Source organism: Hemicordylus capensis, chromosome 6 (assembly GCF_027244095.1).
Source record: "Hemicordylus capensis ecotype Gifberg chromosome 6, rHemCap1.1.pri, whole genome shotgun sequence".
NCBI classification, from domain to species: Eukaryota; Metazoa; Chordata; class Lepidosauria; order Squamata; family Cordylidae; genus Hemicordylus; species Hemicordylus capensis.
In genome coordinates, this window is record NC_069662.1 from 28,760,767 (window position 1) to 28,775,985 (window position 15,219).

General features: G+C 45.0%; 1 protein-coding gene across 1 annotated transcript in view; it reads right to left on the reverse strand.

The window, feature by feature from the left end:
* LOC128331053 (deleted in malignant brain tumors 1 protein-like) overlaps positions 1–15,219 on the reverse strand; it is a 131,679-nt gene that overhangs the window by 82,225 nt on the left and 34,235 nt on the right. The window contains exons 13-14 of the mRNA XM_053264416.1: positions 13,521–13,835; positions 9,860–10,201 (exon numbers count right to left, since the gene is read on the reverse strand). Coding sequence (XP_053120391.1) covers positions 9,860–10,201; positions 13,521–13,835 — 657 coding nt within the window. The remainder of the gene's footprint in view (positions 1–9,859; positions 10,202–13,520; positions 13,836–15,219) is intronic.

The following is a 15,219-nucleotide window of genomic DNA, read 5'->3' on the forward strand; positions in this document are numbered from 1 at the left end:
GCGTTGGATGAGGGGGTGCAAATGTCCCTGGGTCCAGAGGATCAAGGGGCCCACAAGGGCCCACCCCACCCCTATGTACCCTCCATGCACCCACCACCCTGCCCTCCACCATTTCCCATTCATTGATGTTGATGGTGGCGATGGACGGGCTTCTTCCCCCTCCCCTGTGTGTGGGCCTCCCCATTTCCTGGTCAGTGTGCTGGCTTCTCCCATGCCTGCGTGGGCCTCACCAATGAGTAAGGAGAGCATCACATGCCATGAGAAACTCCTTACTGCTGTGGCCACATCCCTCCCAGGCTTCTATCCAATCACAGCTCTAGAATCCTCTTCCCACTGCACATGTTTCTTTTCGTTTAGCCCTGGCAAGGAGGGAATGTAGCAGCATGAGTCCCAGGTCTGTTTTCTTGGGTAGGAGCCAAGCAAGTAATGCCTGGGCATGTCTTTGTCCCTTGTGTGAAAGCTCCAAGTTCCTCTCCCAGAGATGGAACTTACAGTTGAGCTTCCGTCTTTAAGAATTGCTGCTCAGCATTGTTTTTAACCTCCGAAGGAAAGTGGGAGGTGGGAGGGAAGGCTGTGAGTTCACTCAAGGGGAAGGGGAGGGTAGAGACATACTGAGCAGATTATAAAGTTTCCCTGATTTGATGAATTGCTTGTAAAACACAGAGTCTGAATCCATTTTCTTCCTCTGGGGATTGCTTGCTTGTTGCCTCTGAATGAAAACAGAAGGTGATAAGAAGGAGAGCTGTGAATTGCCTCAATGGAAGCTGGGGCGGGGCAGGGATGGGGGGTGAGGGTCATTAATAGAGAGAGGGGTTGTTGTTGTTTGTTAAATATGACTAAACTTTATATACCTACTAAACACAAGGAATTGTCCTTATATATGATTACTGCTGCCAGGATTCTCTATGCTGCCAATTGCAGATCACAGGCAACCCCAACCTTGGACGAATGGCTAATAAAGCTATGGGAATATGCTTTGATGGCTAAGATCACTGCTTATTTACAGAATACCTCAGATGAAATATTTGCGTTAACCTGGGAACTTTCCATAAATTACAATTTAGCATAGGGTCAACATCCACACCCAAGATTTGTTTATTTTTATATATATATATATATATATATATATATATATATATAGAGAGAGAGAGAGAGAGAGAGAGAGAGAGAGAGAGAGAGAGAGAGGGTTGATTAACACATTACTTATATCTTTCTGTAATCTCTGATGTTAGCAGGGAAGGTTGGCAAAGGATGGAAGTGGAATCCCAGATTGTCATATGTATGTTGGAAGTTCAAGAGATGATAATGTAATCATGTTATTTCTTCCCCCCCCCTTATTAAATAGAAATATTATTTTAAGAGAGAGAGAGAGAGAGAGACAGACAGACAGACAGACAGACAGGAAGTGCAGTCAAACCCTGAGGTGCTTCACACAATTGGTGTGAAGCACTGTTAGGGTTAGTGCAGGGAGAGCAGGCTTAGCCCGCCCTCCTGGCACATGGTCAGGGAGTAATCCCCGGGCGGCCAAATCAGCCACCCACACAATTGCTGGCTCTGTCATGGAGCCGGCAGGGGCGGTGGGGATTGGGGACCAGCCAGCCCCCAGAAATTCCAGGATGCCCTGTGCAAGCACGCTGGGCATTCTGGAGAGACCCCTGGGGCCAGGAGGCTTGTTTTAGCCTCCCAGCGGGGGTCACCTTGTGTGTTGCCACGGTGTGAAGCTACTCCGCAGCAGCACACGGTTAACTAAGCAGGGTTAGTGGTCAACTAAACGGGGTTAATCTCACTGAAGGGGAGGGGTAATTTTGGTAGGTTGCTGCCAGGAGCCATAGCTCCCGTGGCAGCAGACAACCAGGAGAAATCAGGCTAGGCTCCTTTAGCCCGATCTCTCCTGGTCATGGGAATAGCTTCTCCGTGTTTGAAAGTTTCTCTCCAAATATACCTCTCCCACTCCTCCTCTCTTTCCACTGAGTTGGCAGTCTTGTTTTCTTTTGGAGGCAAAAAACAATGGAACCTGGGAGAGAGCTCAGTGGCAAGTCCCAGCTCTGGGAGAGATACTGGGGGCTTGGTTGGTATGGAATGATGTTTGGGGAGGAGAGCTTTGGAGAAGAGGACCCAGGAACCCTGGTGTGAGGGTTCTTTCCCACCCTCTTCCCCACCCACTCATCAGTTTTCCTGTGATTTCCTCCCCTTTAATTCCCCCCTATCTCCTCCATTGAGGTGCTAAGGTGAAAAGGAAGCTGGGCTGTTGTTGCTGCTTGCACCATTTTGGGCTGCAGCACTTAAAACAAACAAACAAACAAACTTTGGGAACCCCATCACTTGATATGGCAATGGCCAGAGCCCTGGGGAACAGGAGAGTGTGTTGGGGGCTTGACGCTTCCCTTTGCGCGTTTCTCCTCTTGCTATCTCACCTCTCCCTCAGTTACTTGGAACAGCATGGATGAGGGAGGCTTTTGTTCTAGAAGCATCAAAGACTGGAGTGAAGCAAAGAGACATTTGTGACTGGAAGTGAAGTGGGAACACAATTTTGAGGCAAAAGATTATGCCTGTCAGTGCTTCATTACGGTGATTTTTCCTGAAGAAAGAAAACCTTCTCTCCCTTCCTTGTGTCTTCTGTGCACAAGAAAGTATACACTAATGAAATCAAAATGTATAGTCATCCCCCAACCATTCAAGCAGGCAGGAGTACATGTATGTGTGTGTATAATATGTGTGCATCATTTTAAATCACACTTTATTGTGAAATGTCCTTGTTAAGGACTTGTATTTGTTTTGTGGCACAAATGTGGGATTCTCGCATCCAGTGGCACAGCGATAATTGAACAAGGTGTTGGACAAAGGTTCCTTTGCCTCTGAGGAAGGCCACTGCCTGGGAAACAGCACGATCTTCACTCTCCCCCTGAAGAAGAAAGGAGGGGCACCTTCATTTCTTGTCCCTGGGCCCTCTCCAACCTTGCTACGCCCCTGGGTCAGACTCCTCCCTTCCAACAGGCATCAAGGTACAGATCCTCTCTAAGCGTTGAGGAGTTTCACTCTCATGTTACTGATTAATCTTTTAGTAACCTTTATCTCAACTGCCTCTTTGAGGATTAAGAACAATTATTTGCAAACTGTGCCCAGGAGAACCAATAATGGCATGAACACAAGGCAGGGTGAGGTATGAGTAGTTTGGGTCACTTTGGAATATTCATTACTTCTCTCAATTGGTGGAGAATGAATTCATTTCCACTGTATTTCAGCTGACGTGCTTATGTTCACAGTCATGTTCATAAATGTGCTGACATGACATGTCAACATGCTGACGTGTTGCAGCAAGACGGAAGCAGAAGAAAACAGAAGTTGAATGGCATCGGAGCTGGCGCCTCGGAAGGAACTGATGTTGGAACTGAGTTTGATACAAGACAGCTTCATTTTCAGCAAGACCACTTCCTCCATTAAGTCTAGAAGCCAACTGTCCAGTCACTGACATACAGCTCTGGATTCCTTGTTGTTCAATCTGTCTTCAGAAATAGTGTCCCACAGGTCTCAGTGGAACAATTCACCTCTCCCACTGCAGCTATCTGAACCAATCAACAGCCTGAGTTCAGCTGTAGTGTCTGAGGCCCAAACTACATCTAGGCAAAAATCTGTTTCAGAGGGTGCATCAGTAAGTGAAAAACAGGGAATGTCTTTCTTGGACTATCATTTGGAGAGTATCAGTACTGTGAGACAAAGCTGGTTAACGTCTCTTAGCTGAAGTTGACTCTGTCTGTCTGTAGATTAGCTTAATAAATAATCATTCACTTTGTGGCTAAGAACATAAGAACAGCCCTGCTGGATCAGGCCCAAGGCCCATCTAGTCCAGCATCCTGTTTCACACAATGGCCCACGAGATGCCTCTGGGAAGCCCACAGGCAAGAGGTATATGCATGCCCTCTCTTCTGCAATTGCTCCCCTGCAACTGGTATTGAGAAGCATCGTGCCTCTGAGGCTGGAGGTGGCCTATAGTCATTGGACTAGTAGCCATTGATAAGCCTGCCCTCCATGGATTTGTCTAAGCCCCTTTTGAAGTCATCCAAGCTGGTGGCCATCACCACACCCCATGGCAAAGAATTCCATAGATTAATTATGTGCTGTGTGAAAAAGTACTTCCTCTTGTCGGTCCTAAAGTACTTCCTCTTGATCCTCTCCTCTGTTGTCTACAGCTCTCTCTTAAAGAGAAACTAAGCTATGCAGTCCTTGAAGACCAAGTGTTGCTTACACTCATATCCAGGAGTGACCACTGAGGTCAGCATCGTGCGGGGGGGGGCAGCATGAGGCACTTTAAGGAGGTACTGTAATAAGCAGGTGCTTACCATCATGTAAGTAGCAGCTGCAAGCTGTGGCTCTCTACCCACAATCCTGCACGGGGTGGAAGCGCTCCACCCAGCATCCAGCGAGACCACGGTGTGTCGCTTGTTTCTCTGTGTGTGCAGAGGCTCCACACACGTGCAGAGGCTAGGGCTACACCGTGGCCCCACTGGATGCCGGGTGGAGTGCCACCACCCTGCGCAGGATTGTGGGCAGAGCATCGCAGCTTGCAGGTGCTGCTTACACAATGGTAAGCACCTGCTTATTACCTCCTCAAAGGTGCCTCTAGCTGCTGCCCCCCACACTGCCCTCACCGCCCACTCCTGCTCATATCACTCCTGATGCAGCTCCTGTGGATCTTTTCCATTGGGAGTACTCAGTTTGTACATCTATGATTATCCTCACTTGATTTGGCCCTTCAAAATAATGCTGATTTCTTCAAGGTTGCTTCATGTGACAATACAATTAATTCATCTTTAGAGTAACACAGGACCATTTCCTCCCCTTTCTTAATGAACTAAAAAAAATTGAATTGCTCATTCGTCAGCCAGTACTACTGGACAGTAAATGGACCATCATGTCACATGTTATCTTAAAGAAAATAAATTCACTTATTTCAAGTACATCTGAAAAGCTTTGCTTCACACACAGCTACAGTTTATAGCTATTGGCTGCCTATTACAATAAGACTCAAGGTGGAGCACAGCTTACTTGTGCTGACTACATTAACCCTCCTCTTGCCTAGCAACATGAGACTGGTTCACATAGGTAGGAGGATATGTGTACTAGGGGTGTGCTGAACGGGTTTGAATCGGACCTGTTCAGGATGCTTGTAAAGGAGAAACTGGTAAGGATTCCCCTTTACAAGCATCAGCGATCCCTAGCAACAGAAATGGGTCTGAAAAGGGTGGGCGGGCAGGAGGTCACCTTACGTGTACTGGTGGTGGCAGCTTCTTGGCAGTGGCTCCCCTAGGCTCTGCTGGTGCTTCCCACCAGCATGTGCTAATGAGGGGAGTGCTGGTAGGGCCTAGGGGAGGTGCCACTGGACACTGCCACTGCTGAGGAGCCATTGTGGGTGTGCGTAAAGTGACCTCCCGCCCACCCCCGCATGCCCTTTTCAACCCCATTTCAGTTGCTAGTTATCCCCAATGCTTGGAAAGGTGGATCTTGAATGGATTCCCCTTTACAAGCATCTTGGACTGGTCTGAACTGGTTCCACCTGGTTCAAGCACATGAACCAAACTGCCGGCTGGTTCATGGAGAACAGGTCTATCAATGGCTACTAACCTGGTGGCTATAGGCCACTTCCAGCCTCAGAGGCAAGATGCCTCTAAATACCAGTTGCAGGGGAGCGACAGCAGGAAAGCAGGAATGCCCTCACCTCTTTTTTGTGGGCTTCCCAGAGGCATCTGGTGGGCCACTGTGGGGGAAAAGGACGCTGGACTAGATAGGTTTGGGTCTGATCCAGCAGGGCTGTTGTTATGTCCTAATGAAGCAGTTGTGGACTGGTGGTTCAGTTAGAATTCAGTTCCAATTTGAAATAAACCCCCACCCCACGCCGAACGGATCCATGCACACCTCTAATTTGTGCCTCTCTCCTCCCCACTCAATGTGCTGCTCCACTTCCACATAACTGCAGTGTTCTGGCCCCATTTTGTTCATGTGGTGTGAGTGCTAGGTGGGAAGGAGAAATGCACAAGCACATTCCTTCCACAGTGGCAGTATTGGTCAAGTGTGTTGTCTGATCTGGCCCGCTGTGCTGTGGGAGAAATGAGAAGTATGGCCTTGGGGTGATAATACAAAACATTCTTAAGAAAATAACTGAATAGATATAAGGCTGGATCCTAAAATATGATTTTTAGAGTTTATTTTGAATATGCCAAAAGATACATATTGATGGTCTCAAGTGTACTAACTGCAGCAAAATTGGTGACTCTAAATTACTGGCAGAATGCAAAGCAGCCTGCTTGTAGGGAATGGATTAGTAGTATTACAGATAGCTCAGTTAAGAGATGAGAGACAAACAAATTCCAAATATAGTATTCAATAGCATCCTTTTATTGACATTCAAAATTAATTCTTTGAATTTTTCACATTCAAAATATAATTCAAAATTAAAATTTCCAAAAAAAAGAAAAGAAAATATATTTGGTGTGTGTTAATGCTTTTCAATTATGTCATTTTGTAGACTGTGTGTTTATTTCAGGATTAGGTTTGTTAATAAATTTTGGGAACTGTATATGTGCTTCTTGTGTTCATTGATAAACCACTTGATTCAGAATTTCAATGTGAGAAGAGAATATTCAACCTTCAACAACACAATTGCAATAAAGCTTTTAAAAAAGAAAGTGGGAAAAGTGAATACAGAATCATGAAGGAAAAAAGGATAAAATGTGGTTTTCATGGGTCTGGTAGTGTTGGAATTGAAGGTGGACATTTCAGAACATTTTGTGAGGTCTCCAAGCGTTCCTGGTTGCTCTTTATTTGCTGAACATCCATATTGATTTGATCAAGTTTGGCCTTTATCATCTTTAGGTCCGATTCAACAATTGGTGGTGTCAGTTCTTCAATGAAATACTGCTCATCTGTTTAGGACAAAGAGGAATAATATGTCACAATTGCACACGGTGATCACACAGTGCTGTTAATCTTTTGCATAATGAAAATATGAAAAGCAGCATACTGCCAGCCTACATACCAAATGTGCACATACAAGAACTGGCAAGAGGAAGAGAATAGTCTATGCCCCTCACTTTCTGGCCCACTCTGTATTCGGTGTACCAGGTCACCCCACAAGTAGCCTATGGTGGGTGTCATTTTCCCAAGACAGTAAATTACATTTACTGGAAAAATTACATTTCACTTCTGTGTGTGTGTCTTGAGGTGGTGGTGGTCTACATCATTTTAAGTACATCCCCAGTTCAATGATGTTCAGAAAAATGGCGCCCTACATTCAGTCCAATCATATGCATGTTTTTTATTTGGAAAGAAGTCCTTGAGATGCTAACTGTTCTTAATTTTTTTAAAAAAATGTAGATACCCTGAGTCATGTATAAATTCAACTTGCATCCTAGATTCCTTATGGTTCAAATTGAGAAATCAGAGCCTTATTTCTGTAAACCTACCTTGTTCAATGATTATCTTGATGATTCAAAGTAATTGGCAACCATTTTCTTGACTGAGGAGTCAGTCAAATATAAAGAAGTTCTATTGACAAACATTAACCCCTCACTTATCTCAATAGTCTACTCTTTTAGGTTGATCTTTTTTTAAAAAAAGCAGTTCTCTCTCTGCTTATGGCTGCTGCACTAGCTGGCTTGCTTTCTCTCTCACACTCTCTTCCTCCGGCACCTTCCTCCAACATATTTGTGCACTGTGATTTGCTCCCAAAATAGAGCAGACAAAGCACCCAACCCAAGTCTGTTGGTGGAAGGTATGCAGGGAGAAAGAACATGAGAGAAAGCCATTCTGCTAGTGGAGTAGAAGCATGCAGAGACCGCCACTCCATGTTAGAAGCTCCATCCTTGCTTCTGTCACCACCACCACTGCCACTAACCTGTAAAACACTTGTGTGTCCAGAGGGTAAGGCAATTGGAAGGGTGGTGCCAGTGAGCGTAGAAGACCTGGTGTTGGCATCAGGTGTAGACCAGGATGCAAGGTGTAGGGAACACCAAGGGTGGGCAGCACGGTGGCAAAGATCAGGGAAGCAAAGGCAGTGAGGCGGGTGAGGCAATGCCTGTTGGGGCTGGGCGGAATGCCCACACTCGCTGCCCCATGGTGCAGGTGCCATCTGCGTACTTTGCCTCAACTTGCCTTATGAGGGAGCCACCCCTGTTTGTACTCATAATAAACATATTAAACATAGTTTGTTACTGCTAGCTTCAAAGTGAGTTCTATAACTACCTATCTGACCATGAAAGAGGTCAGGTGTGCTGGTACTGCTTGATCCTAAATTAGTGTCTTCACTTAGCTCAGGCCATGTGATTGAAATGGAAGTCTTGAAGCTAAACTCCGTATCACCTTTTGAATGGTGGGGGGAGCACCCTCATCCTCATGGGGAAACAGAATGGGCGCTTAGAGAGAACTGGTGGCAATTTATGCCTTGGAGGCATAATCCAAAAGGAGAAGTTCCCTTGTAAAATGGGAGTACTGAAGTCCTTGACAGAATGCGGGCTCCCTTAGAGTCCCAGTGCGTTCAAAGTGGCTTAGAATTGCAGTCAAAGTTTAGTTCCCTTTCCATAAATGCATGTTTCATCATTTACCTGTATTTGTATCTTTTTCTATTCCCTAATCCACTGTTCTTCACTGCAAGGCTCGTGAGCAAATGGCACCTCCCATGGACCCTGGGTCTCCCAGAATACTGTGCATCGTGTGAAGGTTACTGTTTCAACTGTGCACTGACATGCTTTTTTCAGTGCCCGGGGACCCTTTAAGGGAAATTGTGCCCTTTTGAGACTTGGAACCCATCTTAGAAGGTTCTTACAGAGTGCTGGGAAGTGTGCCCCTTTCCATTGCTTTCCCCATAGAAATCTATGGGGAAACACTTTGAAGCATTATACTTCCCAGCATACCACACACATCTTCCAAGATGGTATGGAGGCATGAGTGGGTTCTGTTTCCTTTTAAAAGCTCCTGCTTGGTACTGAGAAAAATGCAGCACTTTGTGGAAGTCAGAGCAATGGGAAATGGCTTTAACAAGAAAGTGGCTGCTGTTTGAGATATAGCGATAATCACTGTGTTAAATGACATCTGTCATCCAATGGGGGATTACTTTCAAAAGAAAAATCTACTTCACTAAATCCTGACTAATGAAGCACCAATATTTCTGAAGAGTTAAAGTAATGTAGCACCAGCGCTAGAGTGTGTGTGTGTGTGTATGAATTTCAATGTACAGAAAACCACACAAAAAACAAACCCACCCCCAAACCAGGAAGCATCCACTAAAATGTCAGCAAGAAGACCATCTCTCAAGATGCTATGGAATATATAAGGTCCTTTTATTATTCGTAGATATTATGTGCCCAACACATTTCAACAACAAGGCTTTCATCAGGGGCAGTTCTAAAATGTACAAATATAAACTTTCAATGACCTTTCTGTCCCCAGAAGCCCTCTGTGTCATCAGAAAATATGTCCCTGAAGGCTGTGTGGCCTTCAGGAGTGAGAGTGAGGGTGAGAGTGAAAGTGTGTGTGTTTCAGGAAACGTATCAAAATTTGCCCCCACTGCTGAGCTAGCAGTGTGGCTGAGATATTGGAACCTTTCAGAAGCACTGGTGCTTCTCCTGTTGCTTCGTTAGTCAGAATGTCAATCACGGACTTGTATTCAATGGCTTTATTAGCTGATTCTATGGAAGCATTAGGAAATTGTGATGATGACGCTTCTCTCCATGTCATCAAAACTTCACTTGCTGCTTCTTGCAGATCAAGCTCCTGTTAAAGGCCCAGGAGTATGTCAGGCCACTTTCTTTTTCTGGCCATTTGGCCTCTACTCAAATTACAAGGAAAGTATGGAGATTCATGAACCTACCTGAACACACAACACCAGCATCTTCTCGATGGTGGCAGTCATTTTGTCCCCAAGGCTTTGCTGGACATTGACTGAGGTCAGATTCTGTCCCTGTGCACCTGAGATCATCCAGCCAGATGGGGCCATCTCCTCTTCCAAAATGTGCTCTACCTGGGGCTGATGTTGCAGCTCCACAACCCAGTTGCTGGCATACAACTCTAGCTTCCTTGATGTCCCATCTGTCATCACAAACGGTGCCCCACTGACCATTACGGAGCAATTCAACTCTTCCACTGCAGCGACTTGAACCATTCACCAGTCTGACCTCAACTTGTCTTGAGCCTGCAGTGTCCACATCCAAACCTATGTAAACCAAATTTCAAAATATGGGACAGCAAATGGGATCAAACAAAATTTTTCACTTGGATTATTAATTCAAAAGGTGCAGCATTACAGAAAAATGGAGACGGTAAAGGAGAGTAAGAATTGTTTTGATGAATCAGATCAAGAAGCATCAAATTCCATATTCTGTCTCCAACAGAAGCCACCCAAATATCTCCACAAGAAGAGCATGAAGATTATGACTACCCTCTCTTATTAGTTTCTAAGCATCTGACATCTAGTGGTACAGTATACTATTCTTGTTCCTGAATGTTCAACTTAGCTATCAGGGCTAATAGATGCTGGTGACCTATCTTTCATGAATGTGTCTAATTTTTTTTAAAAGCCATCTAACCGAGCAATGAACTTTCAATGGAGTAAGCTCCATTCAATTCAATGAGAATAATGGGTGAACAATTGCACAATCTCTGGAAAACGTTATGCAGGAGAATAATGGAAAGATACATTTTTAAAAAATAAATGGAGGAAATAATGGAGCAATCTCTTTTTAAAAAGAGGAAAGAATAAATCCACCATTCTACCCAGCACACAGACTGTGCTTATATGACTCTGACATTACCCACAGAGCCCTACAGGGTATAGGATCCATTAAATAATACAGACAAAAATGCCAATAACCTCTTCTAACCTGTAGATAATACAGCAAGAAAGAAACAATAACCAATCTGTGGAATCTTGTGGCTAAAATGAGAAAATGTACTCTGTTTGTGCTTGGAGGCTATATGCTCTGTGTACACATTTTAAAAAGTATTCCTTTCTAGACAGCAGAGAGACAGGCCACAATAAGTGGTATTAAACATGCAAGCAGTTTATTAAATGAAGACGACAGCCTAGGCCAGTAGAGCCAGTATCAGCCCATCCATGAGGCAGACCCAGGTTGGTTGCCTAGGACACCAGTTCTTGTGGGGCATTGCAGCTCCCTGGGAGGCAGTTGAGTGAGCAGGGCCCACCTTCTAGCTGATCTCTGGCTTGCTTTCCTCCTGCCTCAGTGTGCTCTGTCTCTGCCCTCTGCTTGCCTCACTGTGCTGTTACTGCTGCAGCTGCTCAGTCGGGAGCCTCCATCCTAGTTTCTCAAGTGCCTGACCCTAAACAGGAAGCAAGTGGTGCACATGATGACCGGCTTGGGTGTAGTTGGGCCTGGTTGGTCATGGAGGAAAGCTCCTCCCAGAGCCATTAAAAGCTGCTTCTCAGGGAGGCACAGAGTTTGGTTAGCCCTGAGGATCACAGGGCCTGCACTGAGGAGGGGAGGAAGGTGGTGGTAAGAGAGGAAGGGTGGGCATTGAGCAGGCTCTGAGCTCCTCAACTCTTCCCCCTCTCCCACTGTATCCACAAACAAGTAGTGGCCACCACTGGGGATGAGGGTGGCAAGAGGCACCTTTAAGGGTAAATTAGCAGATGCTTATTTCCACTACCACTGTACCTGAAAGCTGCTCTGAGCAGCTACATGCCACCCAGCAGCCCCTGTGGCAGGGGACTGGCTCTGCCAAACACCTGCATGGAGGCCAGGTGGCGGAGCTGATTCCCAGCTGCTGGGCAGCACACTGCTGCTTGGAGCAGCTTTCAGGTGTGGCAGTAGTGGAGATAAGCATCAGCTAATTTACACTTAAAGGCGCCTCTTGACACCCACTGACGGCACCCTCGCCAGCTCGTACTGCCCCAAATCAAAATGACTGTATCCCCAGTCATTCACTGGTCACCTGTGTAAGCTAGTCATTAGATCTGGTGAATTAGCAGTCAGAATAGCTCAAGTTAAAGCCACGGTTCTGCACTTCTCAGCTGGGTGGTGGTTGGGTGCTCGAATCAAACTTTGCCTAAGGTTTCTGCCACCTTAGGGCTAGCCCCGAGAGGACTAGTGCCTGCATAATATTTTCATCTCCTGAAGGGGCCTGCTCTGGTCTGAGAACTGTTGAGGCAGCCCTTTCCAGAACCTGCTAAAGACCTCTATGCCCTGAGGGAAGGGAGAAGGCTTACTGTATGAGGCAGCCCTTACACTTTAAGAGATGGAAACCAAAGAATGTCCAGGCATGCCCACAAGGGGACCATAAAGCAGAGTACGAGTTACCACATGTGGTAGAAAGGCACAATTCTTAGAGGGCCTGAGGCAGAAGGTTTTCCTCAGGAGGAGCCACAGAGCATCCTATAAAGAGGGAGCCTATAGAACTGCATCATGCAGAAATTCATTGTGGGTCATCCAGATTAATGTTCTCTGGACAGATGAATGAAAAATTGAGCTTTTTGGACACAATTACAAATGTTTTGTTAGGCAAAAACCACACATTGTCTTCCAAAGAAAGAACCCCATCCTGACTGCCAAGCATGGTGCTGGAGACAACATAGTTTGGGTCTACTTTGCTGCATCAGGACCTGGATGGCTTGCCATTATTGATGGAACCATGAATTTGGCTGCATATCAGAAAATCCTGATGCACGTCAGGCCATCTGTCCATGAGTTGGAGCTGAGCTGAAAGTGAGCCATGTAGCAAGATAACAACCTTAACATTCAGGTAAGTCTACCACAGAATGGTTGGAGAAGTTCATGTTTTGGAATGACCAAATCAAAGTCCCGACATAAACCCTATTGAAATGTTGTGGCAAGACCTGAAGTGAGCTGTTCATGCAAGGAAGCCCTCAAATGTCACAGAGCTGAATTAGTTTTGTATGGAAGAATGGGCAAAGATTCCTACAAGCTGATGTGAGAGACTGATCACCAGTTACAGGAAGCAGTTACAGGAAACATTTAATTACAGTTGTTGCTACTCAAGAAGGTGCCATCAGTTACTGAATAAAAGGTTCACATACTTTTTCCACACAATGATGTTTGTTGTTGTCTCTCTCCGATTAGTGAATATTTAATTTTTTTTTTTTTTGCCTGAGCTACTTAGGATTAGGATTGCCTTTCTCTCTTATCAGAGTTTAGCTAAGGATCTAATCATGTTTTGAATAAGAACTGTGCTAACATAAAGACCATTGTAGAGGGTTCACAAACTTTTTCTCAACACTATATATTCCGTCAGAGATTATCATGGTATCATATTGAATATCCAAAACTGTTGCATTCTGGTCATGTGAGCCTACAGTGTTACTATTTCCTTCTGCCCTAAGCCAGAAAGATGGTATATAAATAATAATAAAACATATTATCAAGCCTGTGGAAATCCTACTATTCTTGGGAATTATCTAGAATCCTTTCCCCCTATTGCTTCATCAGTTTTGCATTGCACTCCATCCCTAGGCATATCATACCCTTTTCCCAAACAACAAAGTTGCCATTGATGATTACCTGAACAAATCACTCCTGCATCTTGCCTGTGATGGCAACTGTTGTCCCCCTGGGTATCTGCTCTGCATTTTATGAAGGTATCTTCTGTACCTTTGCAGTTAACATCATCCAACCAGATGGAACCTGATCCACTTCCAAAATGAGCTCCACCTAGGACTGATATAGCTTTTCCACAGCGCAATTGTTTGCATACAACATCAGCATCATCCAAGTCCCAAGTTCGATCACACACAGTTCCCCACAGCTCTCTATGGGGTGGCCGAACCTCGACTCTGCCACTGCAGCGATTGGATCCATTTACAAGTCTGACATCATCTGAGAATAAAACAGTAAAAGAGGCAGAAGCCAAAGGATTAATCTCTCAGAGATCAAATCTAAATGGCCCTGAGAATATCAGAGCTTAATGAACAGTTTCACTACAGACAGCTGCATGCTGTTCTCACAGCTGGCAGAAATCAGTGGAAGTCTGAAAAGTGCACAGATGACTCTTCATAATGAACCCACAGCATGCAGGTGTTATGCATGAAGCCTGGGCCTATTTTAGTCTTTTTCACCTGCTACTGCTATACATATGCTAGGGATGTGTGGTTTGAGCTGGTTTGCATTTGAGCGAGCTGGACTCAAATCCACTCACTCAAGCCAAATTGGGTGGTGGGGCTTGTTCTGGTGGTGAGCTGAGCCAAGCCCCCTGTTCACGAGCCTGCTTGAGGGGCCATACTTGTAAAGGGGAATCTGGTAAGGATTCCTCTTTACAAGTAAAGTGCTGCAGTGAGGGGTGGGGAGAAAGATTTCCTTTCAAACACATGCCCTTTTACCTTTTTCAGTTTGTTTGTTTGTTTGTACATTTGTCCCAAGGGGGATCCTGTAGAAAGTGTGGGGAAAGAGTTAAAAGGAAAAGGAGGGTGGGGGGAGAGAAGGAGAAGATGGAGTTATTGCTGAATAAACCTTTAGATGAATCTACTTAGGATTTCCTTGTGTGTATGAGGAGAGCAGCTATAAGACACTACTCAGAAGATTCTAATCACCATTACGGTTAGAGAGAAGGCAGGAAGGCTGGCTGTTAATAAGTCTGATATTTTGCTGGCTTCTTTGTGTTTGTTTTGTTTGGAGAGAAGGAATGCAACCTCTGCTTTCTCTCCCTCACTCTATGATCTGTATGCAAAGCATTATGGCCCATTCCCATTTTATGACATGCCATAAAACATTGGAAGAAACAGCAAACTGTAAGACTGTGGACTAATTTGATTAGACACTGGCATCAGAAACCAGAAATTTCTTTTAGGGCATATGCATGGATTTCTGAGTCCAAACTACTTTTCAAATAATTGCAGGAATGGAAGGAGAATTATTTTCAAAATATATTTGCTGTGCAGAGAGCTAACCAGGTTTTTCTCTGGATTGTGGCCAGTATTTGTAACATTAATATGTCCATTTGGGGTTATGGTTTATTGGGCAAGGATTAAGGGAGTGATTTTATTAAAAGCATTTGTTGCTTGCTAGGATGAACACCCAGGCTAAATGGTGGACCCCCAGAATGGGCAGAAAATAGCACCCAGCTGTTAAGCAGGCATGTAGTAGGGAGAGGGTGTCCCCATGGTATCATCTAAGCTACAGGATATGGTTCATAGATGTAGCAAGCATTATTGAAAAACCTGTGATTTTTAATTATATATGTATGCATTTTTGAAATAGGTAGATA